The 17,411-nt window shown below is 47.0% G+C and overlaps 1 protein-coding gene across 11 annotated transcripts in view; it reads left to right on the forward strand.

The window, feature by feature from the left end:
• Window positions 1-17,411, forward strand: part of Fbrsl1 (fibrosin like 1) — a 78,614-nt gene that overhangs the window by 39,784 nt on the left and 21,419 nt on the right. For 8 of the 11 annotated variants that reach the window (XM_075981074.1, XM_075981131.1, XM_075981121.1 and 5 more), the window contains one exon: window positions 10,359-10,388. The exons of the other annotated variants lie outside the window; for them this stretch is intronic. In XM_075981074.1, coding sequence (XP_075837189.1) covers window positions 10,359-10,388 — 30 coding nt within the window. The remainder of the gene's footprint in view (window positions 1-10,358; window positions 10,389-17,411) is intronic. 11 annotated transcript variants of the gene reach the window in all.

Here is a 17,411-nt window from a genome sequence, read left to right on the forward strand (position 1 = left end):
AGCCTAGCACCTTCTTGTCTCTGATTGGCCATCACCTTGGCTGTAGCATGTGGGAACTGGATAGCAATGCTCAAATTGCCTGGCTTTACCCTAAACTAACTGTTACCAGTCCTATATGTGCCTCTACTGGACTGAACCTAGAACCTGGTTCTGGGCCCCAAACTCTGTTCCCAGCCTCTGCTGGCTGACTAGCCACAGCAGGTCCTTTAGCCTCTAAGCCTCCAATTCTTCTTTGAAATGGACAACTAAGCATAGAGTGGCCACAACTCCTACCTTACATCCTAGCACACACCCCCCCCCAACTCTGTACCCTTGTCCTTAGTGATCCATCAAGTACAAGGGCTCCAAGCAAGACACAAGTGGAAAAGAAGTTTATGGAACCAGCCATAAAGTTGTGGGGTGCCTGTTCCCTAAGGACTCAAAGCAGCCATGGGGAAGTTGATGATCTGGCTGCATGGGGTAGATTCTCCGACCTGCCGACTCACTTCATCTAAGTGGGGATGGGAAGGAATTTCACTGACTTATTCTCAGAGGTGAACATAAAAGTGAGCAGTGACTCCACAAATTAATCCCAGTCTGGTCATAAGAACTTTTCAGTGCTGAGGTCAACATGTGACCTCCTCACTAGTCACCCAGAGTCCCATAAGGGCAGTCCACATTAACTCTTGGCTCCTTATTTTAGCTGGATTGCTAATCAGAACATACATAGATGGAGCTGAGCCTCTTCCCACTCCATACCTGCAGAGACAATGCATTTCCTAGACTGGGCTGTGGAGTCTTCATTCCCTTGCCCAATTCTTCTCAGGCTGCTCCCACTAAACCTGTGTGAGAGCTGGAATTCAAGTGCTGGAGGCCCAGGACAGAGGAGCCTTAGCCCAGTTAGTGGCATGGCACTTGATCACCCTCACAGGATCCAGAGAGGAGTTAAGGAGAGAAGCAGAGTGCCAAGAATTGTGTGTGAAGCCTAGCTTCATCATCTCCTACGGTACACTCAGGCATACAGCACTAATGCTAAGATACATGTGCATATATCCGAGGGTTCATGCCTACCATAAAGTTGCCACATGCACTGAATATACCAGGTCAGCAGGAGCCAGTGGAACACCTGTATGTTATGCTACCTGTACATGCCTCAGGCAACCTCTCTACAGCTGAGTGGCACCTTTGGTGCTCAATATCCTTGTAGCTGAGACCTTACCCCATTCTTGAGCCAGGCTCAATAGACTATCCTGAGACTTTCTTGTGCACACTATGGCCTTAAACCTGCATCTTCTAATGTTCTGGTTCCTTTATTCTGCTTCATTTGTATCTCCTTGGGCCTCTCATTGGAACATCTTTCAGCTGGTCAGCAGGACCAGGCCTCCTTGTGCCCTGAAGTAATATCTTACAGCAGCTCTTGCATGGTAACTGGGCAGAAACCCAACCTACACTTGGCACTGTCTAAGCCTCCTGCAGCCCTCCTTTGGCTCAGGTATGGTGACCTGTGGGAATTTGGGGAGGCCTGCCTCCTGTTTCTTTCTGTCCCTCCTCCTTGCTCAACATGGTGGAGTAACTCTGGCTACAAGGTCCTCATGAATTTTCATTCTTTTCAGTGGTGAGACAGCGGTGAATATTGTTGTAAGAGTTCACACAGAAAGGACAGTGCTGCTCCTGCCTTAACCATGCTGACTTGTGTCTCTGTGACAAGAAGTTCCCACCCCAGCAGGCAGCGGTGTAGGAAAGCCTGAGTGATAGGAAAACTGTCAGGTCAGTCCGTGTAGGGAATGGCTGCAAAGGTGAGTAGATAACAGGGAGGGAAGGAGCTTCAATAGGTAAAATACCTAGCACATTCTACTTAAAGAAGGGTTTATTTAACTGAGTGGTACTGCACACCTTTAACTCCAGTGCTTAGGAGGCAGAGGTGAGTAGATCTCTGTGAGTTTGAGGCCAGCCTGGTCTACATAGTGAGCTACAGGACAACCAGGGATATTTAGAGAGGCCATGTCTTAAAAAAAAAAAAACGCCAGGTATTGGTGGCACATGACTTTAATCCCAGCACTCGGGAGGTAGAGGCAGGTGGATCTCTTGAGTTCAAGGCAAGCCTGGTCTATAGTTCCAAATAACCAAGGCTACCCAAAGAAACCCTGTCTCGACCCGCACTCCAAAAACAAAGTAATAAATAATATAAAATCATGGGATTGTACTGCTCACATTCAGGGAGGAAAACCCATTCTAAAGTATATCACCTAGCAGTTCTGAATCCCGTTAGGTTAACTTTAATTGTCTTGCTCTCATTCCGTATGAACTTGAAACCCAAACTCAGCATTCTACTCTTGGTCCTAAAGTGGCATGTTTAGTCACTGCAAAATGCATTTAGTCCATCTCAAAAGTTGCTCAAGATTCGTTGATTAGCTAGACTGGCTCCCCCACATCCCCAGTGCTGATTATAAGTACATGCCGCCATGCTTGGCTTTTCACTCAACCTTTAAGTCTCTATGTTTGTGTGGCAAGCGATTTACCAACTTCACCATCTCCCCATTAAGGAGGTTTCTTCTTATGATACTAGTCTCTTAAAAAAAATTACAGCTATTTTCTCTATGCTTCCTGATCTGCAACTTTAAATGAATTCAAACACCTTCCTAGCCAAACTGTGCATCTTCTGTATCTTTCCACTGCATTTGCTGTTGTCTGTCACTGCAGACCTGAGTAAGGGCAGTAACCATGCCACCGCTTGAAATTTCCCCCACCAAATGAATTCTTTTGTGTTTTAAATCACCCTCACTGAAGTTCTTAGGACATGGACAAAATGCAAACAGATTCTTTGCCAAGATGTAACAAATAGTTGCTTATAGCATGGATCATAAAAACCCAGAGACAGATAATGGGGTTCAACCTAAAGTTCAGAAAAGCAAAGCAGCCAGCCATTGGAGAGCTCTTACCTCTAAGAAATCCTCAGACTGAAAGAGACTGAGTTCCTGTCACATCCCACCTTATATGCCTCTCTTGTGCTGGGATTAAAGGCACATGACTCCCTAGTAATGGGATTAATGGTGTGATCCACCACCATCTGGATCTGTTTCTACATTGATCTTGTGTAGCCCAGGGTGGTTTTGAACTCACAGAGGTCCATCTACCTCTGTCTCCCAAATCCTGGGATTAAATGTCTGTGACACCACTACCTGGCCTCTAGTGGCTTAATTTTACCTTCTGGGCTTCAGGTAAGCTTTATTTATAAAACATAAATAAAATATCACTATATTTCCCCTTCTCTAAAATTTTTAAAAAGGCTATAACTAATATAAGAAACCATTTATAATAAGTACAGTAACTATATACAATGTACAGGCAATAAATACATCAACAATGTCTAGTCCATTTGCGTTTGACAAATTCAGAGAAAATACTCCATATCTATCCTATCTTGATGAGTCCAAAGTCTTGTACCTAATTTACTTTCTATCGTAGCTTGCATTACCATCCATAACTATCTTTTGATAGCTTTCAACCTTATATACTTTACATTTCTTTAGTGAATTTCTTTTCTGAGCTCATAAACAATGAAAACTATAGCTATCTAATTTTCAACTACCTCAGAAACCTGAGAAGGAAATAATATTAACTGAATAAGCAGGAAGTGTAAGCAAGTGACTTCCAAAAAAATGTGAGATATGACAGAAACATCTGGCTGCCTGGACAGTCACCCAGAGGTCCTCTGCAGTGATGGGGCATACACCTTTGGCCGAGAGGCCTAGAATATCTGACAGACTTTTCTATGAAGCAGGGTTTTTGAAGGACTGTCCTACCTTGTCTGGGCAGAGTTTGGCAGTCACTCTCTTTTGTGTCCTGCTTGTTCCATTAGGACAGCATACTGTCAGCAGTCAAGGCAAGGGCACTTTCTTGCCCAGTGGCTTACTTTTGCCACAAAGAAAGTAAACTCCATATGGAGGTTTTGTTTTGTTTTGTTTTGTTTTGCTGCCCATCATCTTCTCTGAAGTAGATTGGTGCTTCCAGGAGCACCATGTCTCATTATCATTAAAAAAAAAAAGAAACCTATGTTATTAAAACATCTTAAATGCCATATTCTGTAGATCTCTGAAGTGTTTGAAATGACATGTTTACCTAAAATATACCTTTGTTTGACCTTGAAAACATACCTAATGTGACTACAAGTTCAATTGTAATAGGTGATTAACTATTAACCTGCATTTCCTTATTATCCTAAACAGTTGGTAATAATAATTTCCAAGGACTAGAAATTTACATTGCATTTTTAAATGAGTTGTGTAAGTACAATACTTTGAACAAGAGTAGAAATGTATTACAGTATGTTTTAACAAAATTAATCTCAAACTTTTATCAATATATAAAATTTGTATACAATATACAAAAATCCAATACAATGCAAAACATTTAAAACTGGTAGTTGCTTTTTAAAAGTAGATTCAAGGGGGCTGGAGAGATGGCTCAGTGGTTAAGAGCATTGCCTGCTCTTCCAAAGGTCCTGAGTTCAATTCCCAGCAACCACATGGTGGCTCACAACTATCTGGAATGAGGTCTGGTGCCCTCTTCTGGCCTGTAGACATACACACAGACAGAATATTGTATACATAATAAATAAATAAATATTTAAAAAAATAAAAGTAGATTCAATACTCTACCTTTTTATCTTATCATATTATATCCCTCTTTTTTTCTTTTCAAAAGAAGAACCTTGAATCTAATTTCCATTGTTTAGCTTTTTCCTGACCATTACTAATAACAACTTGTAACCAATCCCCCTAAACAATAATTAATATCCATAACCTATTGAACAATCAAAAACCACTCACCCTACCTCTTGGGAATGTGGGTGTCATATTCTTAAATTTACTTCCTGCTATCTGGGGGCAATGGCATCTTTAGGGGATCCTGAAAAGAAAATTTTTGATTAATTGTCAGCAAAAGATTACCATGAATATTCATTAGTCCAATGCCTGCCTTTGCCACATCTTCCACATAATATAGAAAGGAAGGGCATTCTGAATGGATTATTCTTAGAAAAACATTGTTTCTAGGAAAGCCCTATCTATAATCCCTTTTAAGGTGACCTTGTTTGCCATAGTTATAACATTTGACATTTTGATTTTCCTCACACCTCTGGAAATCACTTCTCCTATCCATGCATCATCATGTTCATGAGATTCAATATTAATTGTATCTCCGATTCATTCATCCAAAGGTGCTGACCTTGCCAGGCGGTGGTGGCACACGCCTTTAATCCCAGCACTCGGGAGGCAGAGGCAGGTGGATCTCTGTGAGTTTGAGACCAGCCTGGTCTACAAGAGCTAGTTCCAGGACAGGCTCCAAAACCACAGAGAAACCCTGTCTCGAAAAACCAAAACAAAACAAAAAACGAAAAAAAAAAAAAAACAAAGGTGCTGACCTTATGTTTAACAGTCTAATTATTCTTCTGCATAGTGAATTGGCATTTTTTTCGAGACAGGGTATCTCTTTGTAGCTTTGGTACCTGTCCTGGAACTAGCTCTTGTAGACCAGGCTGGCCTTGAATTCACAAAGCCAAAGGTTGAATTATTCTTTGTCTAGCTTCTGAATTTTGTATCATTCTATTTACTGCTGAAGTCAATCTTTGTAAGGCTTCCATTGGGCCCTGTATAACTTTAGTAAATGTCTCTATTTTCTTTCCTATTTCTCCAATTCTGTCCCAAGTGTTCAAAGCTGCGTGGTATAAACCCAGGGTGTGGTCATCACATAGAGCCTGCCTTTCTATAGTAACATAGTCTCCTTCTCTAAGAAGTTGGTCTTGGGAGATTTCCCTACCTCTAGCTTTACTCTGCTGTTCAATAACCTTAGCCTCTTCTCTGAACCAGGTACTCCTTTGTAATTGCGGACCAGGCTCTAAAACACCCTTAACCAATTTTATCCAGTCTTTAGGGATAATTCTATTACAAACTGACCATGAGTTTAACATTTGCTTCACAATAAATGAATGCATGCCATATGAAACTTTTGCTTCCTTGAATCTCCTTAAATCTAACATTGGCACAGGAGCCCAGTTAGCTGTGACAGAGCGTCTGCCATTTGGTTACCTTAAGGCTACTGGATATAATAAGGTTGTTTTTCTGAAAACTTTGGGCTGTTCCTCTCTATTGTTTTTGTTTGTTTTGTTCATTTATTTTTGTTTTTTGAAACAAGGTTTTGCTGTAGTTTTAGAGCCTGTCCTGGAACTTGCTCTCTCGAACTCACAGAGATCCTCCTGCCTCTGCCTCCTGAGTGCTGGGATTAGAGGCATGCGCCACCACTGCCCGACTATTCCTCTCTAGTCTTATAATGCAATGCTGAAATTGGCTCTCTATTAAATTCTTCTGTGATCTGTTTTATTATGTTTTTCTAAGGCCTGTATCTTAGCACTCAGATTAACCAGCTTTTTTAGTGATAAGACAAAAATGATAATGTTTACAATTGACATTACATAAATCTCACTTAAATTAGATATCCTCTCATTTAATCATTCCATTTTAAAACTGTCTAATGTATTATTATATAGAGACCCAAATCCCTCCATTATAATGTTTTTTTTCCATTTTTTAATGTGGGAAAAACTCTCTTTTTGAACTAATTCCTCACTTTAAGAATTCTCAATTGTCTTACTAAATCTACCAATGATGTTGATGAGGGTGTGAGGCTTATTGCTGCTGTGTGGAACAGTAAACGCCTGACTGGAATTCAAGACAGCTACCTAGTTTGGCAGCAGCCCGAGAAGGGTTTCAGGGAGAGTCTACAACCTACAGTGGAGAGAACCAGCTTTCTGAAAAACACAAAGGGGCTTGTTCAGAAAAAGCACGTGTGTTGGGGGCTTTCTGAAGGCTGCAATGATATAATCCCAAACTAGATCAGAGGCTGGGGGGAGGGAGCCTAGCCAGGTGGGGCTGGAGCCCATGTGCAGCTCTGGCCTATACAACTCCTCTCAAATTCACGAATTTTTGAGAACTCATACTCCAAACGTTGAGTGCCAAATGTAGCACAAATCATAAAAACCCAGAGACAGGTATTGGGGTTCAACCTGAAGATCAGAAAAGCAAAGCAGCGAAGCCACTAGAGAGCTCTTACCTCTAAGAAATAAATCCTCAGACTGAAAGAGAGCGAGTTCCTGTCTCATCCCGCCTTAGTTGCTAGCCCAGTTTCTAGTAAAGGCCTGTTGTTCTCTGAATGAGCCTAGCTTTTACTAAGCTAAGCTTTTTTTCTTTTGGCATTCTAGTCTTCCAGACTCCTACCAAAATGGCCCATTAAGTTCTGCTTAAACCATTCTATGCCTTCTCTAGCCTATAGCTTCAGACTCTTGCACAACCCTCCCACAAGCCCATTCTAAAGGCCTGTTATAGCATGGGCCTGTCACAGCAATAGTCCCACTTCTTGGTTCCAGGGTGTTTTTAGTTATTTTTTGTAACCTATGACAGCGTACTTGGCAAAAACAAATTACAAAAGAATTTATTTGAGCTCACAATTAAGAGGAACCAGTCCATCATGGTTCAGAAAGTAGCAAGAAGCAGAGAGAAGAATGATAGTATTTAGCTCAGTTTTTCCTTTTCTCTTAGTCTAGCACCCTAGATAATGGGATGGTGTCACCTGTATTGAGGGTGAGTTTTACAACCTTCATGAAACCTCTTTGGAATTATCCTCAGAGACATGCTTGGAAGTATGTTTCCTAGGTGTTTCCAAATCCTGTCAAGTTCACAGGATTACCCATCAGAGTGGTGATGGGGATGGGAGAAGTAGTAATGATGGTGATGGTCTTATTACTATACCATCACACATTTATCATACCAGCTGTCCAGCTCCTGAACATGGCTTAGGCTGCTTTCAGAAGGTGGGTATATCTCTTTTCCCCACCTTGTCCTGATTAAATTCTAACTCCATTGCAGTTAAATGTTAAGTCAGTGGTACTTAATCACATGACTGTGTTTATGGTGCGGTCTACATATGGCTGATGATACAGCACTGTCTAACAATTATAAGATCTGGGCAGCCTCTCCTGTATCTTCTGGAGGGTCCTCTCACTTGGCAGACACCATAAGCTGCCCTTCGTCTGGTTCTGCTGCTCAGCCCTGCTGGTCTGGCTTCAGATCTTAAAGCCATGGCACAGTCTGTGACCAGTCTAGGTCTGTGAATTGCTGTTCTGGCCATAGATCGGGTGCAGGTGGGCTCTGGTGCTGAAGAAGGAGCAGAGGGTAATGCTCACAGACGATTCAGTTGTCGTCCAGCTGCCCCACTGACAAACATGCCACGCAGGGCTCTGACCTGCTGCACTGACAGTTTAACAACGAGGTTTGATGGTAAGAGACCCAGGCAGCAAGGTAAGAGGGAGGGACTGTCAGTCCCGTCCTACCTCCACTCTACCTACACACATCTGTCTCAGTGCTCAGTGACCTGGCAAAAGACTGCCTTGAAGGGCTGCTCATGGCATTTGCCCTGTACTATTGCAGAGGCACTAGAATGTCCTGGCATATTCAGGTTCCACTCAGCTCCATGATTTCATCTCCTATTTCCCGAGCTCTGTCTGGTCACCCCTCCTTCCTCCACAATCAGGCCCTCATTTGCAAACTCTCCTTTATAACACAGACCCTGTTATATGCTATATCACCAGATCTTGCCTACCTCCCAGTGAGAGGGGTGCCAAGGTTTTGAAGGGTCCAGGCATAGTCCTTGCTGAGTGCCTGCTGAGACAGGCCAGTGAAGCTTGGATCTGGGGAGGGGCCTGGCCGTGTGCACAGCTGAAGCGCCACACGAGTCTTCCTTACTCTAGGACAGTCGTTGACTACCCTTTTGGAGGTCTCATACCAGATATCCTGCATATCAGATATTTAGATCACAGTTCCTAACAGTAGCAAAATTATGGTTATGAAGTGGCAATGAAATAATTTTATAGTTTGGGGTAACCATGACATGAGAAATTGTATTAAATGGTTGCAGCTTTAGGAAGTTTGAGAGCCACTGGTCTAGGAAATGATGCCCGCCCATGGCTTAGCATCCAGAGTCCTGGTCCCTGCTCACCCTGGCCATGCATGACCCACACTGCATGGGTGAATGGAGGGATCCATGAGCTGCAGTTGTGAAGCCCACCAGCCTCAGAAAACCCCCACATGCCCATCCCAGCTGTCTGGCGGGTTGTCCTTGAGCTGGAGTAGAGCTCCAGCTGCAATGAGCGACTGGTGAACACATTTTAATTTAACTCTAAACTTTGTCATTGAAGACATTATGGCCTTCAATTAGGGCAGTGGAAGGCAGTATAATTTGATGATGTGTAGTAATCAAGTTGAGTACAACTTATAAAGCTAGCACCACACATGTCTGACTATAGCCCAATCTCCATCTCATGTGTCTCAGAGGAGATTTATTTTAAGCCATATAATTTATTTGATGTGCATGTATCATAATCGCAGTTGCTAGCGAGTTTTCCCCCTTTCTGTCTCAGAGGAACCTGCATTGTTCTCTAGCAGTGATTCTTTTCAAATCTGCTTTCTGAAAACAGTAAATAAAGATTTGTTTTCTTGATTGTCACAATCCTGAATTAACTCACAAATGGATCTCTTACAGTCTGACTGCCCTGAGCTCCACCCTGGGTTTCTCAGGCAAGTCCAAAAACTGAAGGCCACTCACTTCCTTTACCCCTTACATTCCCACCAAGAGAAGCTGTTGTCCCTGCTTTGCAGAAGCATAGACTGAGGCACTGAGAGGTTAAGGGACTTGTCAAGGCTACACAGCTTAAGTATGCTCTTCTCCAGAGGCCAGAGCAGCTGGATGGGATGCTGCCATCTCCAGTTAAATTCCTGTGTTCAGACCAGGAGAAGGAGCATTGTGTCACTATCGCTGCTTCATGGGCCTTTGTGGTACCACTTGTCTCTTCTGTACCCCATCTCATCTGGGCGTAGAGCAGCTGTTGCTGCTGTTGCCTGGCAGTGAGAGTGGGAGGGGGGGTAGGGGGAGATGCTCTTTCAACCTGGGCTCTCCTCACAAAAACTCAACATGGGGTGAGACCCTGGGGATTTCCTGGGATCGTTGAATTCATCTGAACTGGGAAAAGCTCCCTGTACATTCCCCAAATCACCTGGCATTCAGAAGCTCCAGAGTCTGGCCTGGCCCTAGGGAATTGGAATCTACGTACCCTGAGGCAAGCCAGCTTTGTTATACCTTTCCCCTGTCCCCCTTCCTTCCCATTGAGATAAAGCTGGGAATGTGCACCTGGACCCTGTAGCCTTGTGACTCTGGTAATATGGAAGGCGTTGACTCCTCTCTCTCTCTCTCTCTCTCTCTCTCTCTCTCTCTCTCTCTCTCTCTCTCTCCCTCCCTCCCTCCCTCCCTCTCTCCCCCCCTCTCTCCCACAGTGCGACAGTGAGAGTGGCGTGGATGACAAGGTGAGCCTGGCTTCTCCTCCCTTTCTTATGGACTGACCTGGGATACCCACTCCACCAACCTTCCCTAAAGCAGGGCAGGCCCTGAAAGCTAGGAAGAGTTCTGTCTATTAGATAGGCAGTGTAGGAAGCTTCTCCCTGGCTGGGGGTGCTTGCCATGACAGTGACTTAGGCATCCCAACAGTAGACCTCAAATAGGCAGCCATTGTTGAAACACTGATGGAGGTCACCCTAGGCACTGGCTGGCCTCAAGGAGGGTAGCAGGGCTTTTGCTGAGCAGCAGCAGGCACCTCCAGGGAGGTGAGGTGGGGGCTGTTGGTCACTATTGCCTTCTACTCTTAGAACAGAGCATCCCCGTTAATCCAGGGTCTGTGCTGCTCAGCGCCGAGTGTTGGAGTAACTTGTTACCACCACCACTGCTCAGGGCCTCCCTGGGTTCTGGAGTCCTCCAGATAGCACTTTATCACAGATGGTTAAGGGATCTCAGGACATAGGAGGGAAGGGGCTTAGCAGAAGTCACACTTATCAAGTGGGTAGGGGCAGCAGATTCAGGGTCCTGTCTTACTGGCCTTGGCCTCTGAGCAAATAAAGGCCTAGCCTTTATTTGGATATGGGGTTGGATATGGGATTGGATATGGCAATCCCAAATATAGAGGAGAGGACACAGAGGGAAGTGTGTTCCAGATACAGGGCGTGGGAGGGGGATAGAAGTTGTGCTTGGACTTTGGTTTGAGGCAAGTTTTTATGGAAAGGGTTTTATATATGTGGATCTTCAGGGTGCACTAAGGGTGTTTGGTGCCTGCTAATGCATACTTTGTTTGTAGTGTAGGGCTCCATGGAGCCATGTCTGCCCGACCTCTTGGTAGGTTTCAGCAGGTTCAACTCAACTGACCCCAAATTGTTGAAGGTACATTAACAGGACCCAGGATCAGGCCATGCTGGCTCTGGCGGCTACATGCCTGTATCATGAGGTTTCAAGACCCTGTGCTGCCTCCACTGTGTTCCTCTGCAGTGCAGGCTTTCCTCACAGGTCCCTTGAACAAAACATGTCTGGAAAAAAAGCCCTGGAGATCAGTAAGTCCACAAGGAGCCACTGGGGCTCAGGGTGGGAGACTTATGGGGAAGATAAGAGCTGTGCCCTCCCGTCTAGAGTTGCTGCCTCCTTCACTGACAGAGGTCTTATACAGATATTAGGAAGCACCTAGGGAAGTGCTCAGCCTGCAGGGCCCTTGGTATAAAGCAAACTTCAGGAAAAAGTTCTCTCTGTAATCCAGAGCTGCTCAGAGCATATGGGATAGGAAGAAAACAGGAAGGGGTTTCAAACTTCTGTTCCTTCATCCTGTCTTTTAGAGGAAACAAATCCATCAGCCATCTGAGGGTCTTCAGAGAGGTCTACCCTGGAGGGGTGAAGTGGGGCCCTGGGGAGGGGTAGTTGCCGAGGAGAGTGGAAGAGCACCCCTGTCGCCTTCAGTCGCATCCCTCTGAACAAGAGGAATAAGCCAGGGTAGCACCTGTCCCATTCCACAGTGTCTCTGTTTTGCCACTGTAGTTGGTCTTAGTGGAGTTGAACTGGCATACATAAGGGACACAGAAGCCAGCAGAGTGAGTGACCTGCTGCTTTGGGGATTTTTTTAAGGGAGCAATGGGTCCTTGGGACAGGTTACACATCTGCTTTGTTAACTCAGATTGCTCTTTCCATGAGCGTCTCTCTGTGATGATCTATTTACACACCTGAACTACAGCGAAGTCGCTATCCTGTAGCAATCATGATTGCCATTTCTTGTCACTCCTGAGGCTACCATCCCCGATGGCTCTGTATAGCAAAGGGCTTCACATGGGAGCTGTATCCTCCCTAGTACCTCCAATACCACAGGTACAGATCATAGCCCAGACCTCTCAACCCCTGCCACAAGAAAGATGCTGACTTCCTGGATACTGAGATCCTGAGTTTAGGGGCTGTGAATCAGGGTCCAGACCTGTACCTCCCTCCTCACAATGCTAAATCTCAGGTGGCAGGATCCTGTGTCACTCTTGGGCGTAGCTTTGCCAAGGCCAAGTTCCCTACTGAGGTGTTTCTGAGGTGGCATGTCTCTTTTTTCAATGCAGCAAGAACTTGGGAGGGAGGGAGAGAGTCTGCCAGCAGCCATATTCACAGGGGATCCTGGAACTTGGGAAGGAGGGAGCCTGCCAGCAGCCATATTCACAGGGATCTCTGGGCTTTTCACAGCACTGATTCACATTCCCTGGTACATGTGGCCTGGAAGCAGTGAACAGGGTCGCTGACAAGTGGTGGCTAGGAGAGGCAGACAGATCTGTGAGTTTGAGCCCATCCTGGTATGGTCTGCATAGTGTATTCCAGGACAGCCAGGGTCATAGAGAGACCCTGGAGTGAGGTGACTGGGGGTGGGGGCGGGGTGGGGGGTGCACAGTAAGTTTATTGTATAGGAGCCTTGGCAATGACTCAGATAGGCTTAGCCCTGTAGTAGCAGGAAGGGGAGCCTGGGCATGCTGGTGGAGCTGGACAATTCACACAGATAGGGTGGTCCTGTAGACAGGACCTGAGCCTAGTACTCTGGTACTCAGTGTCCCTCCCCCAGGGACAAGCCTGGAGCTCTACTGTAGGTCAGGATGCAGACACTAGACAAGTTCTTTGTTATAGATGTTTTACTTCTCTGTCTCCTGAAGCTCAGCATCCCACAGGCTCTATTGGCCCTGCGCAGACAGCTGTGCACCTCCACCCACCAGAGCTACACTCTACTATGGCAGCTGCCAGTGCAGGGAGTTCTGGCTGCAGGCTCAGGAGTGGGCAGACAGATGGCTCCTTCTCAGGGCTGTGACTAGTATCTAACTGCTTTTTTATTGGAAAAATATTGGTGAAAAGTTGTGTAGGGGCTCATAAGGCAGCCCGTTAGGTCCGGGATGGCTGCCAACTCTGCCCAAATGGCCCTAGCTGCCAGCCATCTGGCCAAGATTCCTCCCGAGTACGTGTGACCTCAGCCCTGTGGCTAGCCAGCCTCTGGGACTGTCTGCAGCCCATTTGTAGGTGTCCACTAGGAGACTCTCCTTACACTCTGGCCACCAAGAACATCCTTCCAGGGTAAAGAGACCCCTGTGTGGGTCATCTCGTAAGGGACAGCACAGGTTAAGCACAGCAGTGGAGACTGCGTCCCTCCGGGGGTGAAGTCTGCAGACCTCTGCTACACTGTGTATGTCTTAGGTTTCTATTGCTATGATAAATATTATTTAGTATAGGAAGCCAAGGCAGGAACTGCAGCAAAGAGCACAGAGGAGTGCTGTTCACTGGCTTGCTCCCCATGGCTTACTCAGCCTGCTTTCTAAGGAATGCTACTCTGGACTGTTTTCCTAGGGATGGCACTCCCGCATTTGGCTGGGCCCTCCCGCATCAATCATTAATCAAGAAAATATCCCACAGGCCAATTCGATGGAAACACTTTCTCAAATGAGGTTTCCTCTTTCCAGACAATGCTGGCTTGTATCAAGTTGGCAAGAAATCCAACCAGCACAGTGTACCTTGGGCTTTGGTGATTGGTTCCTAAGTTGGACACCTCTGGATTCCAGCTGCCTGGCACCCTGTTCACCTCTGCATGGCCACCTTTTGTTGGACTGATATCCAGGAGTTCCATTAGGCAGGGGGCAAGGGGTCGAAGGGTACAGAGGCATCTACCACTATGTAGCAGGTATTTCCTGGGCTCCAGACAACCCCAAGATATCCCTGACTTGCCAGCTTTGTTAGAAGGCAAAGCCTCTAAGGGTCAAAACCTTCCTACTGTGAGTGGGGGCCCAGTGAGGAGATATGACTAGTAGGGAGGAGAGTGAAGTCAAGGGCCCTGGATAGCAAGTGGCAGGTGACAGCTTAGGTGGGCTAGATGCAGGATGTGTGTGGAAAGGGGATGTGGGCATTTCTGTTCTTGGTGCCCCAGTGAGTGGCAGCTGTGTGTCCTCTTTCAAAGCTTGCTGTGCAGATGTTGGTTGCCAAGTTGAGTAGCCCCTATGGCCACCCTTACCCCTCCAGGCTGGTGCCTGGGGCAGGATCCACTTCCTTTCTGTGTATGGAGAACCACCACTAGCTGCAGATACCCACAGACCCTTTGCCTGCTGACTTTAGGATCTCTCTAAGTGGGGGTACCTGAATGGAGGCCAATAGGATGGTCCCTACTTCAGGGCAGGAGAGGAATGAGTCCAGCCAGCTTCAGGTAGTATCTCCAGGCTACAGGACAGAAGGGGGTTGGGCAGAAGCTTCAGAATCCACTAATGAAACATCAAACCTCAGCTCAAGCCAGTGTTGCCCTGCCTTATATATGAGACTCCAAGATACATTCCAAGAATCAAATGATGGAGAAAAGATGTGGAATGAGCTCAGAGCCCACAACTACTTCAGGGTACCCTGGGGTGCCCACAGGCTTTGTCTGTTGACTGAGTTTTCTGTCCTGCCCGGTTCCTACAGTCGTTATGTCCCAAAGAAATCACACAGTGGTCTGCATTAGTTATAAATTGATTGGCCCATTAGTTCAGGCTTCTTATTAACTCTTACAACTTACATTAGCCCGTTATTCTTATCTGTGTTAGCCACGTAGCTGAGTGCCTTAACTCAGGAACACGACAAGGCTGCCCACTTTCTTTTCTCCTTTATCTCTGCTTGGAATTCCCGCCTTGCCATATTCTGTACTGCCATAGGCCCAAAGCAGTTTCTTTATTAACTAATGATAATAAAACATATTCACAGCATACAGAGGGGAATTCCACATCAAGAATGGGTATCAGAAATTGGTAGAGTGAAGATAGGCATGGTATTTGTATTCTCAGCATTTGTGTGACTGAGGTAGAAATAGGTCAGGTTGGGCTACATAGTAATGTCCTGTCTTTTAAAAAAGAAGAAGATGATTCAGGTGGTAGTGGCGCATGCCTTTAGTCCCAGCACTTGGGAGACAGGTGGATTTTTGTGCGTTCTGGGGCAGCCTGGTCTATGAAGCGAGTTACAGCTTGGGTTGTTATATAGAGAAACCCCAAGTAGGACAGAACAGGTGAGAGGCATGTTCATGTAATTTGCACGTGGTCATATGAATGCAGGTTAGCAGAGTCAGAGTCAGTTGCTAAACATTCTGCAGGAGTTTTCTTTCCTGTATGTACCTGCCCCCACCCCAGACCATACACAAACGGTGGTTCTTGCCTTCATCCCCCACCAGGGATGACTATGGGCTACAGGGACCTCAGGCTTCCAGTGACTCTCCAATCCTGTGTCCTTGCCTGAAAAATGGAAATAATGGCACAGCCGTGAAGCAAAATAGCTACATTGACTTGTCAGATGTCACGCTTCTTTCTGGCTCTGTTTCCCCTAATGTAAGCAGAGTAGCAGTTGTCTGTAACTTATTTTTAAGATGAACATGGAATCAAGCCCACGGGCATTTCTTGTAGCTGATGTACGCAGAGCCTGGGGTACCAGGACAGGTCAGACAGCCAGAATAAAGCCAGCCGCCCAGCTAGGGCAGATCCACGCCTCGGGGTTGGATTAGTTGGGCCTGCCCGTCCCCCGCCCACATAGCGCCCCGCCTGCCCGCGCCACCGCCACCCCGCCCGATGGCTCCTGGCAGCTGCTCCCAGAGCGCCCTTAGCGCTCAAAGAAGGTGCTGGGGCTTGTGTGCCCCGCGCGTCCGAGGTCCGGCTGAGCAGGACATGCAAAAAGAGGCTACCTGGGTAGCAGCCCCGCAGGAGTTTCTCTGCCACCCATGCCGGTACCGCGCCTAGGGCTCAGACCTTCGAGGAACGCTCCGGAGCGCGCGGGATCTGGGTACCCCCGAGGTCAGTGTGCGTTGTGGGCTCCGAAGAGCAAAGCGGGACTTCGGGCTTCGCGGGTGGGGAAGCACCGAGCCCTTTGAAGAATGGGCAACAGGACGACCCTGGGAGCCCCGCTCATGCATCCGTCCTCTGCTGGAGCAGGTCGCTCAGAATATCCGTGTTCTCGAAGCTGTACCCGGGGCGCACGTGGTGGCAAGCGGTAGGGGTGTTGTCTGGCGAGGGTCCCTGCCCTTTGGACTTGCGGTGTAGGCAGACGGGGCACGGTGGGGGGGGGCGCCTTTGTCTGCACCCCTGGGCACAGTGGGCCACCGCCACCAGCTGCGTGGTGCCTTGCTCACCTGACTGGAGTTGAGTTCTTTGTCTGGGGCGGGGTGCGGCCGGCAGCCTGCGCTTCCTGTCTGATCTGAGGGTGCCCCTAGGGTCCAGTAGTCTCAAACAAAGCAAGGGGTGACCCTAGCCCCCTCGGAGGATTAGTGGTGTCTTTCTACCAGACTTGCCTTTTGCATGGAACCACAAGCCTGCAACCCAGGGATTTCCCCCATGCTCCTTGGCATGAAGTGACTGTATTCTTCTGCACTCTGGCTGCACACCAGGATTGGAGGAGGACTGCATGCCTGAGTCACGTCCCTGGAGATAATGCCCAGAAAGTTATTAACACAGGGTTGGAAACCCGGTGAGACACTTCACCCGTCTTGGCCTAACTAGTCAGTTTTGAAGTTTGGCAGAAAGGAAGAGGCTGAAGGGACATCTCCGTGCTTGCAGCTCAAACTTGTGCCACTGAAACCACTGGTTTCCCCAGAGATCCTGGAAACTGGAGTCTTCTGGGTCAGGGCTTTTGGGAACAAGGATAACCATCCTGGCCATGTGTTCAAAACCCTAAAAAGCACTAGGATTCCTGCCTGCACCCACGGTCTTCCTGAGCAGATTTGCCTCTGGAGGGAGGGAACTGGCTGTGGCCATGCATGAGTGTCCTGTGATGGGAAGAATATGCCACCCCTGCTTTCCCCCTCTGCTCCCCACCCCTACACTACTCCCCTTGGCTCTCCAGGATATTCTTAAGGGGTCATTAGGTCTCAATTAGAGGCAGGTAGAGCAGGGGTCACCCTGCCCCCCTCTCCTCACCTAAGCTCAGGCCCTTTCATTGCTGCTCACTGTTTGTGCTGAGGAACAGGGTCTTATGTCTTGGGATTTGGAAGTTACCATTTGGGTTGG

Source organism: Microtus pennsylvanicus, chromosome 1, assembly GCF_037038515.1.
Source record: "Microtus pennsylvanicus isolate mMicPen1 chromosome 1, mMicPen1.hap1, whole genome shotgun sequence".
NCBI classification, from domain to species: domain Eukaryota; kingdom Metazoa; phylum Chordata; class Mammalia; order Rodentia; family Cricetidae; genus Microtus; species Microtus pennsylvanicus.